Source organism: Leopardus geoffroyi, chromosome E1, assembly GCF_018350155.1.
Source record: "Leopardus geoffroyi isolate Oge1 chromosome E1, O.geoffroyi_Oge1_pat1.0, whole genome shotgun sequence".
NCBI classification, from domain to species: domain Eukaryota; kingdom Metazoa; phylum Chordata; class Mammalia; order Carnivora; family Felidae; genus Leopardus; species Leopardus geoffroyi.
Window position 1 is genome coordinate 9391197 of NC_059330.1, and position 24750 is coordinate 9415946.

The window sequence follows — 24750 nt, forward strand, 5'->3', positions numbered from 1 at the left end:
TAGCACAGGCTCCAGGGGCCCTGGGTGTTTAGGTGGCGGGACAGAGGTTGGGGTGGGGATGGTTAAGGAGGACAGTTTGGAAAGAAAACCTCTACCTCTATCTGAGCCTGATAACTTGGTTCCATGGTCTCACAAAAGGTGTGTTTGTTACTCTGAAGGTTGAAAAGAGAGCCGGGTGGGGGGGAACTCTTTTTGAAGTGGTTTTGGAGAAGCTCTGCATGTGGGAGGGCAGCCATAGTCAAGGTGTGCCTGGGACCCCCCGCTTTGCATTCTAGGAGGGCATCCCCTTACCAGGTTGATGCTGTTCACTTCTATGTGCTGGAGGAGGGTGCTAGCCACATGCTCTGTGTCCCACTGCACACCTGGGTCATCTGGGAAATCCCTGGAAGGAAGGAAGGAAGGAAGAAGCACAACTTGAACATATTTTCTAATCAGGTGTGAACTTCTCCCTAAGCTCTGGTAGGAGTGTGCCAGTCCTGTGATAGGAATTGTATGGGGGCAGGGGAGCACCCTTAAGTATCCAGATTTCGGTGAAAGAGAGATTTAGAAGCGTGACGCAACGAGAAATCGGTGCACAGTTTCACACGACACGCTTTTGGAGCTTTGTGCTTGCTGCTGAGGGGAGGAAACACACCAAAGAGACGATCTGGGGAGACATATGGGTTAACAGCAAATGTGGACACAGCCGAATGATATGTAAGAATAGTAACAATAGCGCTTTGATAAAAAGTAGGAAGCTATGTTACTTCATTTAACCTCACGAACACCTGCTGAGGGAGCCTTTACAGAGGAAGTTGAGAAGACTGTTTGCAAGATTGTTAGAGTTGGATTCGAACCCAGGCTTTCTGACTGCAAAGCAAAGATGTTTTAGCACTAGGGAGCCAGCAACATCTTCTCTCCAATGGGGCTGCACCACGTGGGGCTGGCCTCAGGATAAAAGTCTCTGTAGATTAATCTGCACCTTATCTGTGTCTCCACTTGGCCGCGCCATAGACCTGTCTCCTCCCACGTCTGTTTTTTGTGTATCGATCTATGGCATCACCTAACATGAGACCAAGGCCTCAATTTGAGGATGTTATTCATATTCTTTTCATTTACTTATTTATTGAATTTTTATTTATTTTCTTTTATATATATATATATACATATATATATATATATTTAAAGTGTATTTATTTTGTGTGGGGCGGAGGTGGGGGGGGGGGCGGGGGGAAGGAGCAGAGAGAGAGGAAGAGAGAGAATCAATCGCAAGCAGGCCCTAAGCTGGTAACACAGAGCCCGACATGGGGCTTAGTCTCACGAACCGTGAGATCATGACCTGAGCTGAAATCGAGAGTTGGACACTTAACCCACTGAGCCACCCAGGTGCCTCTGCTTCTTAAATTTTAAATTATAATCTCTGGGGCGCCTGGGTGGCGCAGTCGGTTAAGCGTCCGACTTCAGCCAGGTCACGATCTCGCGGCCCGTGAGTTCGAGCCCCGCGTCGGGCTCTGGGCTGATGGCTCAGAGCCTGGAGCCTGTTTTCGATTCTGTGTCTCCCTCTCTCTCTGCCCCTCCCCCGTTCATGCTCTGTCTGTCTCTGTCCCAAATAAATAAACGTTGAAAAAAAAAATAAAAAAAAAAAATAAATTATAATCTCTACCCCCAACGTGGGGCTCGAATCCGTGACCCCAAGATCAAGAATGGCATGCTCCACCGACTGAGCCTGTCAGGTGCCCCTATGCATAGTCTTATAAATAGATATTCATCTCTCTTTGGCTCAGGTCCTGTGGCAACACCCACAATGGTACTGAGAGGACTCAGGCTCTCTTCCCCACCAGACAAGCTGCTATCACCTCTTTATGGACAGAGACCATTAACTGACCTTCTTCAGACTGTGGTTAAAGGAGAGTCACTGAATGTTTTTCAGCAGGAAAATGACAGGAGCCTCAGCACTTAATAATGCAGTTATTTCCACTGCTTCATCGGCTACCTCTACCCAACCCCTAGGGTGGCTTCTACAGACAGCAGCTTTATGCTTTTCTGAACACAGTCCTGCCAGCCATCCCGTGAGGTTCTCATAATGCTCCTGCAGTGAGAGCTCAGCTGGTGGGAGGACGGATAGGGGAAAAGGGAGAAGGAAGGACCGGTACAAAGTCAAAGTGGAGCTGACTGTGGCGCGTAGAACATGACCTGCAGAGCACGACTGCTGGAGAGATACAGGAATCGGGGAAAACACCTTGGAGCGAAAACAGCTACATACAAGCTCCTGGCTGGGAGGTCCACATAAATCTACAAGGCATCGTTTTGGCAAATGAGTGCGTGGATAATATTTACCTGGATGAAGCAGTCTAAGAGAAAGGGCAGGAGAATGTTTGCTACAGTAATTCTGAAGTGCTGAAAGATGAATCCCTGAGTGGGAGAGCTCATCGTCTCGTTTCATTGACCTTCAGAGAAGTGGGACCTGCTATTCAAGGGCTCTGCACTTAAAATGGGCTCAGGGGCGACACCCGCACCATTCCTTCTGTGGCTCCTTCTGTGGCTTCTAAGGAAGTGGGAAGCTGATCATCCGTGGGGGGCTTTGGGATGTAAATATCCCTTCTGTAATCTGGTGCATCTGATATGGCAGCAGTGCCTTAGTGATCAGGTCCAAACTCCTCTCGGGCAGGCATTCAAGATTCCTCTTTATTTGCGAAAGCAAATAAGATAACGCATGAAAACTGTAAAGGGATATGTAAATGGCAAAGTGGTGGCTTCTACTGGAGCATTGCGTAGGCCCTTTCCAAAAAAAAAAAAAAAAAAAGAGAAAAAGAAAAAGGAAAAGGAAAAGGAAAAGGAAAGAAGAAAACAGAAATCTCCCATCTCTCCTGCTGAGGAAGCCCCTTACAGGCTCTTTGTTGATTGCCTACTTTAGTGGGGAGTGGTTTCAAAGTGAGTTCGGGCATCTGAAGAGATGTACGAGATGATCCACTCAGGTAAAGCAAGAAATCACTACTAGAATTTCTATGTTTTTTTATCTATTTAAATTGCTCATTTGCAGCTGTCTTTTTTTTTAAGTTAATTCATTTTGAGAAAGAGAGAGAAAGAGAGAGAGAGACGCGAGTGGGGGAGGGGTAGAGAGAGAGGTGGAGACAGAATCCCGATCAGGCTCCGCACTGACAGTGCAGAGCCCATTTCGGGGTTTGAACTCATAACTGTGAGATCACGACCTGAGCGGAGATCAAGAATCAGATGCTTAACCAACTGAGCCACCCAGGCACCCTTGCAACTATTTTTATAAGGTATCATATACTAACAGAGTTTAACATGTATATAATTTAAATAAGTAAGTCTACAAATATTAGAAGTGCATACTCAGATTTCATTTCTTTTTTCAGGTGATAATGGTAAAAAATGTTTGGAGATCACTGGTCTAATCTATTCACCCTACATTTTCCTTTATTTGTTTCGGGATAGTTCTCCCCCCTGCCCCACCCCGGATATTTAAGAACAACTTTATTGAGGTATAATTTACATAATGTAAAGTTCACCCATTTTAAATGTACAGTTTTGTGACTTTTTAGTAAATGCATGGAATCTGTACATTTTACTAGCGTTTTGCGTATATTAAATTCTTGATTCTCCAACCCATTATAAGTTCCCTGATGGCCAGATGTTACATGAGTCATTTAATGGTCAGGGTTCAGCTAGGAAAACAGAAACTGCCAGTTGTGGGGTGCCTGGGTGGCTCAGTGGGTCAAGTGTCCAACTCTTGATTTTGGCTCAGGTCATGATCTCATGGTACATGGGTTTGAGCCCCACATCTGGCTCTGTGCTGGCAGTGCAGAGCCTGCTTGGGATTCTCTCTCTCTCTCTCTCTCTCTCTCTCTCTCTGTGCCCCGCCCCTGTTTGTGCTGTCTCTCTTTCAAAATAAATTTTCTCTAAAAAGTTTTTTTTTAATGTTTATTTATTTTTCAGAGATAGAGACAGAGCACAAGGGGGGGGGGGAGGGGCGGAGAGGGAGACACAGAAATGGAAGCAGCCTCCAGGCTCCGAGCTGTCAGCACAGAGCCCGATGCGGCACTCGAACCCACTAACCGTAAAATCGTGACCTGAGCTGAAGTCGGACGCTTAACCGAATGAGCCACCCAGGCGCCCCTCAAAATAAACACATTTTTTAAAAACTTAAAAAAAAAAGGAATATAGGGAATTGCTTATCTAATTGAAAAGAAGAGCTGAGAGGCCAAATGGGGAACAATGGAACAACGCAGAGATTGGCAACAGCACTGGAGCTACGGGGTGGCCATGACAGTGGGGTGTAGAATGGCAAGAGCTGGGGTCACAGAAAACAAGGTGGAGAAAAGGGGGCAATACCCTGGTCTTCCTTCTTTCTGCCTTCCAGTCTTCCAGCTCTACTGCCCATTGGTCAAGCCTATTAAGAAGTCAGTTGGGAAGGGAGCCTGGAAAGTGCAGTCTCCATCAGTATGGAGCAAAGACATAAAGTGTCTGGCAAAGTCTTGCTTACTGCAGATGCCCAATGGATATTTATTTTGGATTGCTGGTCAGTAATGGCCCCAAACCTTCCAAAGACAGCAGCAGTCTGGCCACCTGCCTCACAGTGTGTAAAGGAGTCTACTTTTCCAGCCCTATGTTCCGGAACACAATGGTCCACTAGTTGCTTGGGTACAGAGGGCAGTGGGGAGCACTGGAGGGAGGACATGGGGGCCACTGCTGGGCAACCAGGATTCTTGGCTCAGGGAAGGGATATGTGGCATGAGTTAGCAGTCAGCTCCACCCAGGAGCTCAAGGACAGAGACTGCATGCGATTTTTAAAAGTTACCTATTTTTAAAAGTTTATTTATTTATTTTGAGAGACAGAGATAACGCGAGCTCTCTGGGAAGAGAGGGAAGAGCGGGGCAGAGCGAGAAGGAAAATCCCAAGCAGCCTCTGCACTGTCAATTCAAAGTCCGATGTGAGGCTTGAACTCATGAAAAACCCCGAAATCGTGACTTGAGCCAAAATCAAGAGTTGGACATTTAACTGCTGGAGCCACCCAGGCGCCCTGAGACTGCACATGATTAAAGCAGTCTGGTGTCATCAGGGGGCAATGTGAAGTGGGAGAGACATAGATCATAGGGCGGCGGGGGGGGGGGGGTTCAGAACACCTAGTTCCCTGCTCATCACGGGACGCAGGCGGGAGCTGCATCAGCAATAAAGCTGGGTAATCCCGGGCTGTACCCGATGACCTCCCGAGTGCCTTTCCAGCTCTGAAATCTAGGCTTGCACACTGGAAGCAATTTCTGAGTGAGCTGAAAACACTGATCGTGGATGGTAATTTTTAGGAAAAAGTAGAGGTCTTGGATGGCAAATAACATCAGGATGGTCAAAGCCTGGCTCCAGGGATCCTGCCCTTTCCCAGAGCTGAGCCAAGCGCCCAATATTTACTGATGACCCATTTGTATTTCAGTATTTGTCCACTGCTGTGTACCTTGTACTTAGAATGCACTGATCTGGTAACGAGTAGGCACTGGTTAAGTGTTATTTCTCCCTTATTATTTCGTAATGTTTCCCTCACCGTTTCTCAAGAGAGGGAGGGATTATTCATCATCATTAGGAATAACTGGGATTGATTAAAAATTTTTTTTTAATGTTTATTTATTTTTTGGAAGAGAGAGCGTGGGGAGGGGCAGAGAGAAAGGGAGGCACAGAATCCAAAGCAGGCTCCAGAACCTGAGCTGTCAGCACAGAGCCTAATGTGGGGCTCGAACTCATAGACCACAAGATCATGACCTGAGCTGAAGTTGGATGTTTAATGGACTGAGCCACCCAGGTACCCCAATTTTTTTTTAATGTTTAATTTTGAGGGGAGGGGGAAGGGACAGAGAGAGAGGGAGACACAGAATCTGAGGCAGGCTCCAGGCTCTGAGCTGTCAGCACAGAGCCTGACGTGGGGCTCAAACACATGAACCGCGAGATCATGCCCTCAGCTGAAGTCAGACGCTTAACCTACTGAGCCACCCAGGTGCCCCTGGGATTGATTTTAGACTAGTGTCAGTCAGTAGCTGCTGATCTGTGACCCTGAAGAAGGGCTGAACATATATATAGATGTTTTCTCCAACATGTCTTGTGCTACCGTGCTCAAAGTCTGTGATGGAGCTCCAATATGACCAGCATTCCCATAGAGATGAGGACATCAAAGTCAGGAAAACAGCCTTCTGCTCCCATGTTGCTGGAATCCTCCCTTCACGTGGAATGCCAGTGTCTGACCTCTGCCTCTGATAAGTTGGGATTCCTCCCTGCTCTTCTCTCTACCCTCCCAAACCTAACATCATCTTCAGGGCCTTGCTTCAGTGAGGCCTCTTCCACAAAATCTTCTAGAAGGAGTTTGGGGCCAACTACAAAGTTAGAGAGCACAGCCCCCAAGACTGCCCTCATTTTTTAAAAAATTTTATTTTTAAGTAATCTCTACACCCAACATGGGGCTCAAACTTACAACCCCAAGGTCAAGAGTCACCTGCTTTTCTGAGCGAGCCAGTCAGGTGCCCCGACTGCCCTCATTTCTGACCCCAATGTCAAGTTCAGGGTTTCCCCAAACCACACTCAAGTTTGATAATTTGCTAGAAGGACTCACAGAACTCAGTGAAAGCTTTATACGTACAATTATAATTTTTTACAGGGAAAGGATATGGATGAAGTCAGCCAAAGGAAGAGATGCTTAGGGTCTGGGAGGGTTCTAAATGTGAATGATCTATTGTCCTCTCCCTGTGGAGTCAGGACCCGTTATTCTTTTTTTTTTAATTTTTTTTTAATGTTTCACTTATTTTCGAGACAGGGAGAGACACAGCATGAACAGGGAGGGTCAGAGAGAGGGAGACACAGAATCTGAAACAGGCTCCAGGCTCTGAGCTGTCAGCACAGAGCCCGACACGGGGCTCGAACTCACTGACCGCGAGATCATGACCTGAGCCGAAGTCGGCTGCTCAACCGACAGAGCCACCCAGGCGCCCCAGGACCCGTTATTCTGCCAGCACTGATGTGTGACAACACACGTGGAGTATGGCCAACCAGAGAAGCTCACCAGAGCTTTGGTGCTCAGAGTTATTACCGGGGCTCCATTACTTAGTGTGATTGATTGATTGTCCACGTGGTTGATCTCAGCCTCCAAGTGGACTGACACTGCATGGCCCAAAGGTCCGACCCCAAAACCCTAAAGATACTGCTATCGGCTTTGATGCTGATTACTTCACAGAAGCCAAGGGCAAGGGCTAGATCCCTCTTTGGGCAAAGCCCATTCTTTACTATAAACCTTCCTTGCATTTAGGGACTTTATTGAACTTTTCTCCCCTCTTAGCACCTCATTACATATAGTATTCCAGGGGCCCCTGGGTGGCTCAGTCGGCTTAGTGTCCGACTTTGGCTCAGGTCATGATCTCGCGGTTTGGTGCGTGAGTTCAAGCCCCACGTTGGGCTCTGTGCTGACAGTGCTGAGCCTGGAGCCTGCTTCGGATTCTGTGTCTCCCTCTTGCTCTCTGCCCCTCCTCTGCTCACACTCTGTCTCTCTCTGTCTCTGTCTCTCTCTCTCAAAAGTAAATAAACATTAAAAAAAAAAAGATAATAGTATTCTATTATTTTCTATTGCTTTGTGGTGGTCTCCCTACCTAAAGTCAAAATATGAGGAGACACCCAGATCTCTTGTTCTTCTACTTTTCCTGTGGAACTTGGTATAATCCAAGTGAAAGAACAATTTATTTAAATAAACAACAATAAATAACTGAGCTGCTACCACGTGCAAGGGACTGGATTAAGGGGATTAATCAGCACCAGCTGGTTGACGGAAGTAGCCTCGATTTGGCCGAGCCGAAGGCAGCTATTCTAGCCTTTGGGGGTTGCGACACGCAAGTAAGAGCTTTGGGAGATAGCAACTTTATGAAACAGATGGGGCGCCGAAAATACTGTACGAATCGCCTACTGGAGCAAGGCATCCCGGTGGGGTCACCTCCCCTCAAGGCAGGGAAATATAAAATTTGACATTGGGAACCTTCACACAGATGCCAAGGTGACTCAGACCAACTCCCTGAGTGGTTCTTTGCCCAAAGTTCAACCCTAATCAACTCAAGGCTTGAGGCCAAGTAATAACATTGGCAGCTCCTTTCTTCTCTGACAGATTAACAATTCCGCCTTAGGTAAACATGCTGGCAAAAGGTCTTCCTTGAAGAAACAGTTGGTGCATGGCCTCTGCCCCACTTTTCTTTGTCCTGTCCCTCTTCCTGTTGGTTGGGGTTTGTAGCCATCTTGGCCCACGAAGCAATCTTGGGTGTGACAGCCACACACAACAGAGTAACAGAAAAAGAGAAGCCCTGGCCCTGAGGACTTATGGAATGGAGGCACCCCCCCCACCCCCGGCCCCGGATGGCACACCTCCTTGGGTCACAGTTACTGTGGGCTTTCTGTCATTTGCTGCATAACCAAATCCTGGATCTAGGGATTTAGATACGCCATAATATTTAAAGCCTCCACTTTAATGATTATTTAGGTTGTTTCCAATTTTTATTATTATAAGGCTATACCGAGCATCCTTAAACATAACTTGTTATGTATTTATTTATTTAAATGTTTATTTATTTATTTTTTTGAGAAAGAGAGAGAGAGAGAGAGACAGAGCATGAGTAGGGGAGGGGCAGAGAGAGAGGGAGACAGAATCTGAAGCAGGCTCCAGGCTCTGTGCGGTCAGCACAGAGACGGATACGGGGCTCGAACTCACAGACCGTGAGATCATGACCTGAGCCAAAGTCGGACGCCCAACTGACTGTGCCACCCAGGCGCCCCCCCCCCCTTTTTTTTTAACTAGGGTCCACATCCAACGTGGGGCTTAAACTTATGACCCTGAGAATATCTGACCTGAGCCAGCTGGGTGCACCTATATATCTTTTTGTATGCATCTCTCAGTATATCCTTGGTATAAAACTATAGAAATGTAATTTTTCAGTCAAAGGTGAAGTGGAGAGAACATGTGTATATCAGTCTCTTAAGAAGTGTGCTGTGAAGGGGCGTCTGGGTGGCTCCGTCGGTTAAGCATCCGACTTCGGCTCAGGTCATGATCTCACGGCTTGTGGGTCCGAGCCCCGCATCAGGCTCTGTGCTGACAGCTCAGGGCCTGAAGCCTGCTTCAGATTCTGTATCTCCCTCTCTCTCTGCCCCTACCCCACTTGCACTCTGTCTCTATCTCTGTCTTAAGAATAAATAAACATTAAAAAAAAAAAGAAGAACCGTGTTGTGAAGAGTAGGTGAAAAGTGTGTTAACTCACAAGAAGTATAGCATTAAGGGAGGGCTTTTTTGTTTTTTGTTTTTTTAAATAAACTCTAGCCCCAACATAGGGCTTGAACTCATGACCCTGAAATCAAGAGACGTGCACTCCACTGACTGAGCCAGCCAGGCATTCCAAGGGAGTGTTTTTAAAGAGGAGAGAAGGAGATTTGTGCATTTTATAGGCAGAAAGGAAAGACCCATAAGTATAACTCCTATCGAGAGCTCCATTCTTCCTAAAATCTCAGCTGCTTTTATATCTACTTTCTTATCCCTAAGAGCTCCCTGAAAAGTTTGGTTCATTTACTCCCTTTCACAGTTGGAAAGAGCTGGTCAGGAGAGAACAGTGGAGTTCTGTGTGCAGTTGCACAGGTAGGTGGCTGGGAAGGTAACAGACCACCTCTATTGTCAAGGCTCCGGATTCGTCTTGTTAACCAACCTTTCTCCTTGGGAAATCACATTATGTAATTCACAACCAATATGAAAGTAGAAATCAAGCCTCAGAGAAAAGTCAATCTTTACGTTTCAAGAACTCCCGGAATCACATTCCCCATCGGACGCAAACGGGAACGTGTGACGGATTTGCTTCAGCAATACACAGGTATTCTAAATAGCAGTTCCTTTGCTGCTTTTTCCTTTCTCCAGGTCCAGATCTGTCTGGGCCCACAGGGAATGGTAATAAAGTTATTGAGTTTAGAGTTCATAGGAAGTTTCTTTAATTATTAGCAAGGTCCTGGCACAAAAACAGACACTCAGATCAATGGAACACAATAGAGAACCCAGAAATGGACCCACAAACGTATGGCCAACTAATCTTTGACAAACCAGGAAAGAATATCCAATGGAATGAAGACAGTCTCTTCAGCAAGTGATGCTGGGAAAACTGGACAGCGACGTGCAGAAGAATGAACCTGGACCACTTTCTTACACCACACACAAAAATAAACTGAAAATGGATGAAAGACCTCAATGTAAGACAGGAAGCCATCAAAATCCTCGAGGAGAAAGCAGACAAAAACCTTTTTCATCTTGGCTGCAGCAACTTCTCACTCAACACATCTCCGGAGACAAGGGAAACAAAAGCAAAAATGAACTACTGGGACCTCATCAAAATAAAATCTTTTGCACAGCGAAGGAAACAATCAGCAAAACTAAATGGCAACCAACAGAATGGGAGAAGATATTTGCAAATGACATATCAGATAGAGAGTTAGTATTCAAAATCTATAAAGAACTTATCAAACTCAACACCCAAAAAACAAATAATCCAGTGAAGAAATGGGCAAAAGACATGAATAGATACTTCTCCAAAGAAGACATCCAGATGGCCAACCGACACATGAAAAGATGCTCCATATCACTTATCATCAGGGAAATATAAATCAAAACCACAATGAAATACCACCTCACACTTGTCAGAATGGCTAACATTAATAACTCAGGCAATAACAGATGTTGGCGAGAATGCGGAAAAAGAGGTTCTGTCTTGCTGGTGGGAATGCAAACTGGTGCAGCCACTCTGGAAAACAGTATGGAGGTTCCTCAAAAAACTAAAAATAGAACTACCCTACCAGCTAGCAATTGCACTTCTAGGCATTTACCCAAGTGATACAGGTATGCTGTTTCGAAGGGACACATGCACCCCAATGTTTATAGCAGCACTATCAACAATAGCCAAAGTATGGAAAGAGCCCAGATGTCCACTGATGGATGAATGGATAAAGAAGATGTGGTGTGTATATATATACATATATATATATATATATATGTATATGTATATGTATATATGTATATGTATGTATATATATACATATATATAATGGAGTATTACTCAACAATCAAAAAGAAGAGCAAAATTAGTCGAAGACAAATATCATACAACTTCACTCATAAGAGGACTTTAAGACACTTTAAGACTTTAAGGGAAGCAAAAATAATATAAAAACAGGGAGGGGGACAAAACATAAGAGACTCTTAAGTATGGAGAACAAACAGAGGGTTACTGGAGGGGTTATGGGAGGGGGGATGGGCTAAATGGGTAAGGGACATTAAGGAATCTACTCCTGAAATCATTGTTGCACTATATGCTAACTAATTTGGATGTTAATTAAAAAAAAATAAATAAAATTATTAGCAAGGTCCTTAAAATTTTTTTTGAATGTTTTATTTTTTTGAGAGAGGAGAGAGAATGACAGAGTATGAGTGGAGAAGGGGCAGAGAGAGAAAGAGACACAGAATCCAAAGGAGGCTCCAGGCTCTGAGCTGTCAGCCCAGAGACCGACGTGGGGCTCAAACTCACAAACTGTGAGCTCATGATCTGAGCTGAAGTCGGACGCTCAACCAACTGAGCCACCCAGGCGCCCCTCCTTTCCGGTTAATTGCGATTTTGATGAAAGAGTCTGGAAATCTCTCAGCTGCTGGCGTGCTTGGGGGAGTTTGCTAAGATGTGAGGGTGAGCAATTCTTTCTGGCTGACACAGGTGGATATGGTGGACTGAGAGCAAGTTCCTGGCCAGGGTTTGCCCAAGGAGAGCCGAGATGACAGGCTCTGAAGAAACGAGGGTGAGGAAAACCAGGGATGGCATCAGGCATCGTTTGAATTGCCCTTCCTTGGCGTGCCTCTCTCCCTTCTGGGACACCACAGCCACGGAGCCCTCTCAGCTCAGAAATGAGAAAGCAGTCCTTCTAATTCAGAGGCTGCTCTTTCAATCTACATCTCACATCAGTCAGGTGGTGTTTCCTGATAAGAGGCCGGCGACAGGGAACTCGGAAGAAAAGGTGGAGCTTCCAAGGTCATTCACAGAGAAGTCTGAGGACTGTTTCAAACATCAGAAAGGTCTTTTAAGGATTGTTGGAAGAAAGCAGGCATTTTACAAAGCAAGAAATGTAAGCTGCCAACATATATTCTCCTGATTTTCAGAAAGAACCCAAGAAATGCTACATGAAAGCAGGACGTGCATGTGCAGATCGCTGTTCACCCTGAGGTGCTGGTCTAACCTGTTGGCGTGCGTTTCAGTTGCTACATCTCAATGAGAAGGCAGTTTGGCCAGATGTGGTTATTTATGCCCTTTGACCTCATCGTTCTAGAGATTACTCTAAGGAAATAACTAAAGAAGCAGGAAAATCAAAAGCAGCTCGGAAGGAGATCACTTTCACTGCAATTACAGGGGAAAGAGTCTGCAGTTCTGTTGTTCTGCCACCAGGGGAGCAATTTCTCCAACTTCCTGAATTGTGGCTTATGAAAAAAATGCTAAAGATAACAGAGTCTTGGGGCGTGTTCAAAGTAAAAGCAGAGAAAGCGTAGATACACCCAAGGTAAGGAATGTTCATGCAAAACAGTTGAGTTATTAAACTTTAATTTTGCTTCTGACTTCTCAGCCTGGAAAGGACAAGACTCCTATGAAAGAGGAATAGACACTGTATTTAGAGGAATTGAATTTTGAAAATACAACAGTTCTGTGAGGAACTCTATGTAAAGGGCTCAGAAGGCATCTGAGCCTTCAGATATGCAGCCTAGGAAGCAGAGCCTGGGCATGGACTTAACTGGGTGTGTGATCCCCAGAAGCAGGAGTGAGTGACAGAGGGGGGGAAGCAGCCATGGAGGGACAGCCAACACAAGGATGCTTTGTTGACTTGGCCTTATGTATGGACACTGGCTGTGTGATCCTGCAGGACTGAAAAGTTGTATGAAGAACATTTTTTTAAAAAATATTTATTTTTGAAGGAGAGAGAGAGCATGAGCAGGGGAGGGGCACACAGAGAGGGAGACACAGAATCCAAAGCAGGCTCCAGGCTCTAAGCTGTCAAAACAGAGCCCGACGCGGGGCTCGAACGCACAAGCTGTGAGATCATGACCTGAGCTGAAGTTGGACACTTAACCGACTGAGCCACCCGGGCGCCCCTGAAAAGCATCTTAAAACTGTCTGTCCAGGAGGAAAAAGGCAGAAGTATTTGATCTCCATAGGTACTATGTCTCCAGTACTTTAGGGTTGAGCCTAGCAGGGGGTGAGGTTTGTAGGATGAGAAGGTATTTGCAGGGGGAAGGGGGAGGCGGGGGACAGGGCACTGCCATCAATCAGTGGTTGTTAAAGCACCAGAAGCACCTCACGGAGATGATGGCCCTCGGTCTGGCTCAGAAGGTCCCCGAGGAGAACGAGATCAGTGTTCTGGAAGCTACCGAACGCAACAGAGAAAGCCAGCTCTTGCCAATCTTTCGGCCCGATAACTGCAAGCCTCATAACCTCTTCCCTGGGGTGTGTTTAGCAAACACAGAGTTAATACTGCTGGAAAATGGCCCGAGCTTAGCCTGGCCCTAGACCTCGGTGTTCAGTAAACAAGCCGGGCCTCTCCGCCTGTGAGGTTCATAAAAATAATGTTTGTTTTCCTCCTGGCCGAATATCCTCAAACTCTGACCCTTCCTACACATTCTAATGACTCACCCTGGCTGGCACTCTTTAGAGCCGGGTCCAGAGAGTCATGGAAAGGCTCTGAGAATCTGTGGGCTGTCAGTCCCAGCAGTCAGAAGGCTCTGGCAAGGAAGGCGTCCCTCTCCTCTCCTCTCTCCAGGCTGGGAAAACCCGAGGGCCCAGGTCTTCCCTCCCCCAGCCCCAGCCCTGCAGGCAGAGGCCGGCTACACAGAGCCCCTGCAGCTGGAACTCTACCAGGGTTGGGTAATAGCTTATCTCTCTGAAAGCCGAGCCTCACTTTTGCACACTGCACTCTGAACTTGAACACAGACGGAGGTGCCTCACACACCCTTATTTGGTCTTGTGGCTTGGTAGGGCCGGAGCTGGAAGGTTCAGCCCGCCCCTCCCCCTCCACCGCCGGCACTTTTCTAAACTCGATTACTTCCTTTGTCATGCAAAGCAAGCAAAGGTCATTCAAGTTCAGTGCTAACTCTGAGGCCGCCGTGGCCACCGAGGCCGCCGGAGAGTCTGGAAGATTACCTGGGGCCTGTGCAGTCCCAGGAAGCCTCAGACTGCAAATACTGCCCCTAATAGGCCACTCTGGGAGGTCTCTGTCCTGAGGCCAATCTGGAGCGTGGCTCCTTGAAGAAGGCAGGGGAGACCTCAAGAGTGCAAAGGAATTGCATCTAAGCTGAAGGAAGTTTGGAGGGGTGACAGTCTAAAGCTGGGCCAGGCAGTTTCTGGGATATCTTGAGGTCACCAATGACTCGCCTAAGATAAACTGAGAGGAAAAGAAACACAGGGAGAAAATGAGTAGAAGGAGAAAGGAAAAGTCTGAGAAAAAGAAAGAAGATGGGGAAAAAAATCAGTCCGTTTTTATTACGCATCTGCTGAAAAGGGCCCCCATCCTCAAGCGGTTGGAGCCCAAAGACCAAAAAAGACCTTTGTCCACAAAGGGCTTAAAGCCCCAATCCAAACCATACAAGGGCGTGGGTTCTCCTTTCTCGTAAGGACACAAAAGAGATTCCCAGATCACGACTGTTGGGTATTGTACTGAAGGCACTTATACTATCCCTGGGCTCACCTCACTCAGAAAGATGCATTTCGTATCACCGCAACAAATAAAGTAGGCAAAACTGGCAAAGTTCTTGTGAGAAATCTCTGTCCAGAAATTGCCAATTTGTCGTCTCACGTGGCTACCGAAAACCAGAGAAAAACCTGCTTACTGAACTCTCTTCAAAGAGGTCTCAGAGTTCTGGTTGTCCTTCCAGCCCCGAAAGGGGTGGTTTAAGAGTCAGATGCCAGTATCCAAATCCCTCCTTCCCTCTTCCACAACCCTTGACAGAGAGAGTGGTGGTGGTAATGGGTTTGCCAGTATTCTTGGATTTATGAAGTCAGAGTACTTTCCTAAGCAGGAGGCTTTGTGGTATTATTTTGAATGGAGAAGAAAGGGGAAGTTCCTCTTGGGCTGGTCTATAAATCTTCTGGTGCCTGAAATTTCTGCCTCACTGCTGTTTTTTGTTTTTTTGTTTTTTAACTTTATTATTATTATTTTTTAGGTAGGCCTCATGCCCAGTGTGGAGCCCAACATGGGGCTTGAACTCATGACCCTGAGATCAAGACCTGAGCTGAGATCAGATGCTTAACTGACTGAGCCACCCAGGCTCCCTCTTTGCTGTTTTAAAAAAAATCAAAATTAGAGTTTCCTCAGAGAGGGGGTTCATCTATGATTTTGGCAAGCCCCTCAAACACTGTCATATGCCAGGAAACTAGACAAGACAGAAAGCCAGAGGGCAGGGCCTTGAATCCCTGTCGGCCACCCAGGGCCTTGCTCCCAATAAGCACCCACTAGAATCCCAAAGAGGGCAACTGGGGACCTCTGGGAATGCTTTTAAGGCAGAAATGGTCCATTATTATTTAGGTTACACTGAGCCTCCAGGCATGGTATGAGATGATGGAAACAGGCAGAAGGATCAGATAGGCATTCAAATAATGAAATCAGAGACAAAAAAAGCACCATAAGAAGTCAAACAAATTGCTGTGGGGATTCAGTGAAGGAAAAGAAAAGGTTCTTTGGTAAGAATCAAAAACAGTTTCATGAAGGAAGAGGCATCTATGCTGGGTTAAAGAGCCAAATCCCAGATGGAGGCACACGCGGTAAGCTGAGGTGTGCATGGGGCTAACGGGGGAGTGTGATTGGAGAACGGGAAGTTCAGTTTAGCCGGGGCATATGGTACCTGTCACCATATGGAAGACTGGCGTATAGAAGAGTGGTTATGGAGAAGTTCCAGTAGGGGAGTGGCCAGATCAGGTACGCTTTAGGAAATAAACCTGGAAACGGTCCGAGGAATAAATTGGGGGAGCAGAGGCTGGCTAGGTGACTACAATTTTAGTACAGTCCAAAGGAAGTGATCATGGGAATGAAGATAAGCAAAGCGGGGCGCCCAGGGTGGCTCGGTCGGTTAAGTGTCTGACTCTTTGTTTCGGCTCAGGTCATGATCTCACAGTGTGTGAGTTCAAGCCCCACATCAGGCTCTGCACTGTCAGCGTGGAGCCTGCTTGGGATTTTCTCTCTCCCCTCCCCCCACCCCACTCTCTGCTCCCCCCTCTGCTCCCGCTTGTGCTCTCTCTCTCCCTAAATAAATAAATAAATAAATAAGCAAACCAAATAAATAAAATAAAGAAGACTTTGCCAGGTTTAGCAGCTAGTTAGATGCTACGAACAAGGAAGAAAATCACATCACAGACAACTCCAGTTTCAAACACCAGGGACCCCAGTTTTGGAAATACTGCATTAAAGTCAAATGCTATCTTTCCATTTAGTGAGCACTTGGTATAACAATCCAAAGTGCCAGAATGGGCTTTTTAAAAAAAATTTTTTTTTTTAATGTTCATTATTTTTGAGAGAAAGACAGACAGAGACCAAGCAGGCAAAGGGCAGAGAGAGAGGGAGACACAGAATGTGAAGCAGGCTCCAGGCTCTGAGCTGTCAGCACAGAGCTCGAGGTGGGGCTTGAACTCACGCGCTGTGACATCATGACCTGAGCCAAAGTCAGACGCTTAACTGAGCCACCCAGGCTCCCCTCTTTTAGTTTTTAGTAATTATTTTATTTGTGAGAGAGAAAGAGAGAGAGAGAGAGAGAGAGAGAGAGAGAGAGAGAGGAGGGGCAGAGTGAAAGGGAGACAGAGAATCAAGGCAGGCTCCAGACTCCAAGCTGTAAGCACAGAGCCCAACGCGGAGCTCGAACCCATGAACCGTGAGATCATGGATGCTTAACTGACTGAGCCACCCAGGCTCCCCTTTTCTATCTCTTTTCTATGCTGAGACCCTGGTGCTTGCGGGCTCAGAGGCATCTAAGCCAATGGACCCTCTGCCGCTCCCCTCACGCTCGGAACAAGTGAGGCCTTTCAGGGGACTGTGGGCAGGCAACGGCTGAGGGGGAATTTGAGACATGTGACATTTCCCAGAAAGACCCTATTGGCTGGTGGTCAGATGGCTTCTGAAGGGCAAATTCTCCTAGAAAAGCACTGGTGTCCAGAACAGGGCAGTCTGCCACTGGTCAACCCCATCTTAGTGAGGCTCCCATGGACACTCGTTCCTTCCTCCTTCCAGTCTCTGATCACTGCCAGCATTTCTGAGAATGAGGGTCTAAAGGTTTTCATTGCTCTAGTTCACCTGTGGTTTGCTCAGTCCTTGTCACTCAGAAATGTAACCACTACCACCAGCTCTTCTGCCTGAGACAAAGGCTTTCTCGCCCTCTTGCCATTGAAAATTCTATCACGGATCTCCTTTTTCTTCTCGCTTCTCATTTGGCCAGTCTTACAGAAATTTGCCAATATCAGCATCCAAATCCTTCTAAAGTTAGTGTTTCTTAGACACCGGAAAAGCACTCAACTTTAAATATTTCAGTAGAAGATATACACAGCTACCAGGCTGAGGATTTTTAAGGAAAGCATGCAAGAAAGAATCCAAATCACTTCAAGATTATTCCCATTTGGGTTGGTTCTATTTGGTGTGGTAACTTGAAAGTATATATAAGGACACATTTGCTGTGCTGGCCCGGGGATAATCTTAGTTATTATGAAACGTTCTATTTGGGTTTGTAGATAGCAATATACACATTCTCAGGGATAGGATGGCATTCATTTATTAATAACCACTGGTACCCAGTCTCTGAAACATAACAGCAGTTAATATGCTTTCAGAGCAATTAAAAAATACTTAGACCTTTCCTGAGCAAGGTGGAACATTCCTAGAATCAGCAACTAAAGCATGTCAAAATGTAGCTTGGAAAGGGAGTTCAAAATAAAGCATGGTTTTGCAGTAATGTTTTCCAGCTGAGGGCCACAAATCTCTGAGAGTTTGTGGCTCAGTTCTCAGAGGTCCATGAGTTCTTACAAAAGTGTATTTTTACTTAGATGACAATCTAAATAGTTTTCGTAATTATTTTATCGACGACAAAGCAGATGTGTTCATGTGATTTTAGCACATGTACTTACACGTGTGAGAATTCTCAAAGCTTTTTTTCTTTTAAAAAGAAATTGGGGCACCTGGGTGGCTCAGTCGGTTAAGCGTCCGACTTCGGCTCAGGTCATGATCTCACGGTTCGTAAGTTCAAGCCCCGCGTCGGGCTCTGTGCTGACAGCTCAGAACCTGGAGCCTGTTTCAGATTCTGTGTCTCCCTCTCTCTCTCTGACCCTCCCCCGTTCATGCTCTGTCTCTCTCTGTCTCAAAAATAAACGTTAAAAAAAAAATTAAAAAAAAAAAAAAAAGAAAGAAACCTAGTACTGTATGTAAGCTAAACACAGGCAGAACATTGGGAGGAAAAAAAGACCCATATATCACTCAAGGGTTAACAAGCTCTGTTCCAAAGTATTGGGGATTGAAAACCAGTCCGTATTCTCTAGGCAATTGTGGCTAATCTATCTGTACCAACCGTGTCCCTCCCCAGCCTTATAGAACCCTTAGTCCTTCTTATGTGTGGCATTAATATGGACTCAGGTAACCACTCAGTAGGACCAATTCCAGGAGCAAGTAGGAATAGAATTACAGATGTCAAGACATATTTTGGACTCGGTATCCAAGATGAATTTTTTTTTTCTTTAATGCTAAATATCATGTTTGCTTTTACCAATTTTTATTTATTTTTTAAAATGTTTATTTTTGAGAGAGAGACAGAGAGAGAGAGAGAATGAGCAGGGTAGGGGCAGAGAGAGAGGGGGTCAGAGGATCTGAAGAGGGGTCTGCATTGACAGTAGAGAGCCCCATGCCGGGCTCAAACTCACTAACAGAGAGATCATAACCAGAGCCCAAACCAAGAGTCGAATGCTTAACCAACTGCGCCACCCAGGAGCCCCTTCAAGGTGAATCTTAAGCATCTGTGTGCACATCAAACTCCAGGCTTTCCCTCAAGGACTCTTGTGGTTTTCCAGGTCCATGTGCTGGACTCTGCCTTGATTTGCTTGAATGTTCCTCTACCGAGAGTGGAGCCAGCCCTCTTGGCCAGGACTCCATGAGGGTTTGGGTGAGAGCAGATTTTAAGGCTTAGCGACTTGCCTCAGCTTCCTGTCCCAAACAAGAAGGTCGACTCAGAAGCACCCCAGGGCCACCTGCCTGACTTTGACCATCCCTGTTAGCTAGAAACTTTTGCTGCAGTGTCTTACCCACTAGATTGGGCCTCCTTAGAAATATACTTAGTCTGTTTCAAGCCTGAATTCACATCATCCTCCAGCTACTATAACCCAATGACCGAACTGTTGGCCTGTGTTGTTGAAGTCTGCACCTCTGGTAGACACATCTGTCTGATATGACAATCTGGAAGGGAGAAAGGTGGAGTGGGGACTGCATTTAGGCATAAAGGAAATAAGTTAATAAAACGTACAGAGGGGCGCCTGGGTGGCTCAGTTGGTTCAGCACCTGACTTCAGCTCAGGTCATGATCTCTCAGTTTGCAAGTTCAAGCCATGAGTTGGGCTCTGTGCTATCAGCCTAGAGTCTGCTTTGGATCCTCTGTACCCTTCTCTCTGCCCCTCCCCTGCCTGTGCTCTCTCTCTCTCTCTAAAATAAAATAAACATTAAAAAAATTAAAAAAAAAGAATTGGCATGTGAGATATGTCAGAATTTAGCTTGTAAACAGGCGTTCCATCGGCCAGCTGTGCGGCAGCCAGGTTTTCCAGCTGAGGCCTGTGAGAGGATTCTAGCCCCTCCTCCTTTCCCGGGCTCACTGGTTGTTCTGACCCGTTCTTACACCACGTTCCAACCTCCTCACTTTTGGCCTCACTCCTGATTTCCTATTTCTGGCCTTGTCCTTACTTTCAGACTTGACACCTGACACTTTCCTGGTCCCCAACTCACCTACGAGCCCTGGTCATGGCTCTGACACGCCCGTCCCCCACGCGTTTCCAATGGCTCAGTTTTGTGGGAGGGCAAAGGGCAAATTTAGACCTTCAAAAAATATTCCTTTTCCCTCTACTTTAGGCAGAGTGACATTTTGGGGGTCCAGTCTAATGGGAATCGTGGAAAGATGAGTCATCTAGCGGAGGCGATTTATATGCCCAGTCCCCTAAGTCCGCACATCTGGGAGCCCCTCTGGCCTCCTCTCTCCCTTATTCTTTGAAGAATTGGTCTCCAAGCCCTAGCAATGCCACTACCTCTGCAACAGCACTAGAAACCATCTCTTTCTGTCTCCTCTGCAGCTGCTTTCTTTTCTTCTTCTTCTTTTTTAATTTTTTTTAATGTTTGTTTATATTTGAGAGAGAGAGAGAGAGAGAGAGCGCGGTAAGGGGCAGAGAGAGACACACAGAATCCGAAGCAGGCTTCAGGCTCTGAGCTGTCAGCCAGAGCCCAATGTGGGGCTGGAACCCACAAACTGTGAGATCATGCATGACCTGAGCCGAAATCGGACGCTTAACTGACTGAGCCACCCAGGCGCCCCTGAAATTCCTTAATCTTCACCTAATATGCAGTCTCTGTGATGTGCATCGCCTCGCTCCCTCACTTCACTTTCCATCACACCCCTAGGCACGCTGCACTCCAGCTACCTAGAAGAGCACTCTGTATGTGTCGTTCATTCCCTCTTTCCTTCAAGGCTCGGATCACAGGCAAGCAGTCTGTGGCATCTTTCCTGGCTCCTGCTTTGGAGTCCACAGCACCCTTTGTGTGCTGGCCTCCTGTCACCAGTAAGTTTGTTGGCCTTTTCTACTAGACTGTAAGCTGCCTGACGACAAGGCCTTGACTGTTTCTTTTGTATTCCTAAGACCTATGCTCAGAAAATGATTGTTAAATGGAAACTAATTAAATAAATACATTTCAAAGATTAATAAACAATCAAACCAAAACCTGGGTGCCTCTCATGAGCTCTCAAACCCCATCCCCTCCTGGGGCATCTGGGTGGCTTAGTCAGTTAAGCCTCCAACTGTTGGTTTTGGCTCAGGTCATGATCTCACGGTTCGTGAGTTCGAGCCCTGCATTGGGTTCTACACTGATGGCACACAGCCTGCTTGGGATTCTGTCTCTCTCTCTCTCTCTCTCTCTCTCCCTCTCTCCTTTACCCTCCCCTGCTCATGCTTGTGCTCTCTCTCAAAATAAATAAATAAACTTAATTAAAAAACCAAAACCAAAACCAAAATACCCCAATCCCTCCGGGGGCACTGGTGTTTTGTAAATAACCTTGCTGGCAAGTGCAGAATGTATACCAAACATGAAGAACATAGGCTTAGGGAGAGTGTGGAAAGTATGAAGGCTCTGGCATTTAGGGACCAGGCAGATGAAACAGAGCGGCTGGAAGTGACGGACACACAGTGGCCAAGCAAGGAGGTGAGAGAACAGGTAGGGCCCGGTGCTGTTACAGATGCCAGGAGTAGCTCCCAGGGGTGGGGGGGTCTGGTCACCATTCACCAGAGCTGCTAGGAGATCCAGGAAGATTGGGACTGAAAAGTATCCCACTGCTTTCACGGCTGGGCAGTTAGCAGGGACCCAGACCAAGAGGAGTTTACGAGCGAGGAAGGAGGATGGCAAACCATATTTGCCTGCACTGGGAAACGAGTAAGAGAGAAGGATGCATGGATGGTGAGTATAGAGAAGACTTGATTACGAAGGAAAAGAGAGAGAAGTGGGGCAGTAGTAATGGGATGAGGGAGAGTTATGTGGAGGGTTTTTGGTTGGTTTGTTTGAATGAGGAGAGAATCCTGACCCAAGACCGTGAAATTAGAACACGTAAGAGGCAAATGAAAATGCCCACTCAAACATGCCGTGGGTATAACAACTCATGTGGCATAGGTCAGCGTTATTGGTGAAGGTGTCAGTAATGAGGTCATAAGGGGCCTCTGGGTGGCTCTTGCTCTCGGCTCAGGTCATGATCTCACAGTCTGTGATTTGGAGCCCCACATCAGGCTCTGTGCTGGTAGTGCTAAGCCTGCTTGGGATTCTCTCTCTCTCTCCCTTTCTCTCTCTGCCCCTCCCCACTCGTGCACGTGCTTGCGCGCGCTCTCTCAAAATAAATAAATAAACTTAAAAAAAATTATGAGGCTGTAAGTAGCAGATGTCCAGGTGTCGCCCAGGCAGCCACATTTAGGAAACGAATTGTTGGCAACTGTCCTCTCTGAATTCTGGGGATTTATCTCACAGGTAAGGCAATGGAGCAGGCAGCAATTTGACATTCACAATTTGTTTCAGGCTAAGCACTAAATACAGGAGGAGACAAGCAGGCTCATGGTGGGGAAGTGGTGAAATCACCTTCACAAATGGGAGGAAAGAGAATGGCATTAGGTTGTCGATCCCGGATGCCAGCTGAACTTTGAATTTCAGATAAACAATGAATAATTTTGAAATGTAATTATGTCCTGGAGCCAGCTTCGGGTTCTGTGTCTCCCTCTCTCTCTGCCCCTCCCCTGCTCACACTCTGTCTGTCTGTGTCTCTCTCTCTCAAAAGTAAATAAGCATTAAAATTTTTTTTTTAATGTAATTATGTCCTGTGTGATATTGGGGATACACCTACATTAAACCATTACAGTTTAGGGGTGCCCGGGTGGCTCAGTCAGTTAAGTGTCTGACTCTTGATTTTTGCTCAGGTCATGATCTCAGGGTTTGTGAGATCGAGCCCCGCCTCCGGTTCTGTGCTAAAAACGTGGACGCTGCTTGGGATTCTCTCTCTCTCCCCCCCTCTGCCCTCTTCCCCGCTGTCTCAAAAAATAAATAAATAAACTTTTAAAAAATGTTTAAAACATTATAGTTTGCAATTCAAATTTAACTGGGCCTCTTGTACTATGTCTGGCACCCTGTTTAGGGTATATACCTTTTTGCAGGGCAATTATTCTGTTCACCGAATCACAAAATGTTGGTTGTGAAAAAAGACCTTAGAGATAATGTAATTCAACATCCGTATTTTATTAAGAGAAGAGGAAGGATCAGAGCACAGATACGCCTGCCCACTGTCACCTTGCTGGTCAGGAGGTGTAACAGGGGACCACATCATACAGTCAGTCCCCTGGGGCTGTCACAGAAAAGAAATTCCCAATTCTATTTCTGAGTCTCCGGTAGACATCATGAAATTCTCTAAGGTGCCTTGTAATCCAATTAATTTTAATGCCCTTTATTTAAACAGAGGAATATGACATATATTCTATGACTTTTGGAAACGGGTGTGTTGTTACCCTGGGCAATCATGCATAACATATCCCTGTTCCAAAAAGGTTGAGAAATGATAGTCTACACCGGATATGAGTCCAAGGGAGAGATTATGTCTACTTAAGTCTTCAAGGATAGTCACTGGCATGGTTGTTTAGGTAGGTGATATAATCATCTAATGCAGAAAATGCCACATAAATTCATCTCAGGTTCTAGCTAATAATTTGAAACCCAGTGTGGGATCACAGAGGATCTGCCAGGAAACAACCTGCGAAATAAGAACACGGGCGGGAGCAGGATAGGAATTAAATATACTGCGTGGGGAAGATGGGGACTGATGGCAGGGCTGGTGTCTGATTAGAATCTTTGTTCCTCACGTACCTCTATTACTTTATTTTTTGTGTATGTTTTTATGGAGGTATAGTTGACATACATGGTTATAATCTTAAGAGTATAGATTAGTGCTGAGGACACCTCGGTTAGGACGTGGATTCAGCTCTTTAACTCTGTAAAAGCTGATGAATGAAATGCAGGATTATGAAGATAATCTTGGTCGAAGGTGACTCATTCTTTGAAACGAATCCTGGTCTAACCAGATAGCTCAGGGGCCTAGAACAGCAAACGAAGTGCTTTGGCCCTCCTCAGAACACCCACTCCCCAGCACTCCTACCTGATCACAATTCCCTGGATCCCATCTCCTGGCTCATCCCCTCCTATCCCTTCCTGACTCCTTGGAGCACTGGGAGTGTGGATTCCTCCATGGCCCTGGCATCTGACAGAACCCTGCCCTGACTTCTGCTCCTAAGGAGTGCCGTTCCAGCCCCACCTGGAGGCTGATCGGTTAAAAATGCCCACGTTGTCACCTAACGCTCCAGTACACACACTGCTTCAGGTGGGGCTTGACAGGAGTGGAGACAGACATTTTGATTCTTCTTCAGCCCAGCCAGGACCAATGAAAAGATGTGCCTCTGTGCCTTATCTTATAGATGCAAGCTTTTCCTCTGAAAAATAGTGATTTCCAAAGTGAAGGAAGACATTGGATTGGAGGGTGAGAAGGAGGGAGGGATGGCTGGCAGAGAATGAGTAAATTTGAAGCAGTGCTTTGTGAAGACACAGGAACGTCGTTCTCCGTGAGGCAGATGGAAGCTGAGATGCAGTGAGGGCCTCATCCCAGGAGCCACACCCAAGTACCAAGAACAAAGAATTTAGTTCCTTCCGTGTCTTGTAAGAGGTAATTGAGGTCAGAGCTAAGGCTGTGTTATGTTGTACACTATGGGGCACACAGTTTGGGCTATACACACAGAGATGTCCCCCAGGAATGCCAAGGGACTAGAGATTCCAGTAGTTTCTTCCTTACTTTCATCATCCTCTCCGCCCTTCCATTCTTTTTTTTGTTTTAAGTTTTTATTTATTTATTTGAGAGAGAGAGAGAGAGAGAGAGAGATCGGGGGAGGGGCA

At 46.3% G+C, this 24750-nt stretch overlaps 1 protein-coding gene across 4 annotated transcripts in view; it reads right to left on the reverse strand.

The window, feature by feature from the left end:
- PIGL (phosphatidylinositol glycan anchor biosynthesis class L) overlaps positions 1 to 24750 on the reverse strand; it is an 80763-nt gene that overhangs the window by 23935 nt on the left and 32078 nt on the right. For all 4 annotated transcript variants that reach the window (XR_006714725.1, XM_045487507.1, XM_045487506.1 and 1 more), the window contains exon 3: positions 292 to 382. Coding sequence is in view for 3 of the 4 variants with exons in the window: in XM_045487507.1 (XP_045343463.1) it covers positions 292 to 382 (91 nt within the window). In the remaining variant the exon portion in view is untranslated. The remainder of the gene's footprint in view (positions 1 to 291; positions 383 to 24750) is intronic.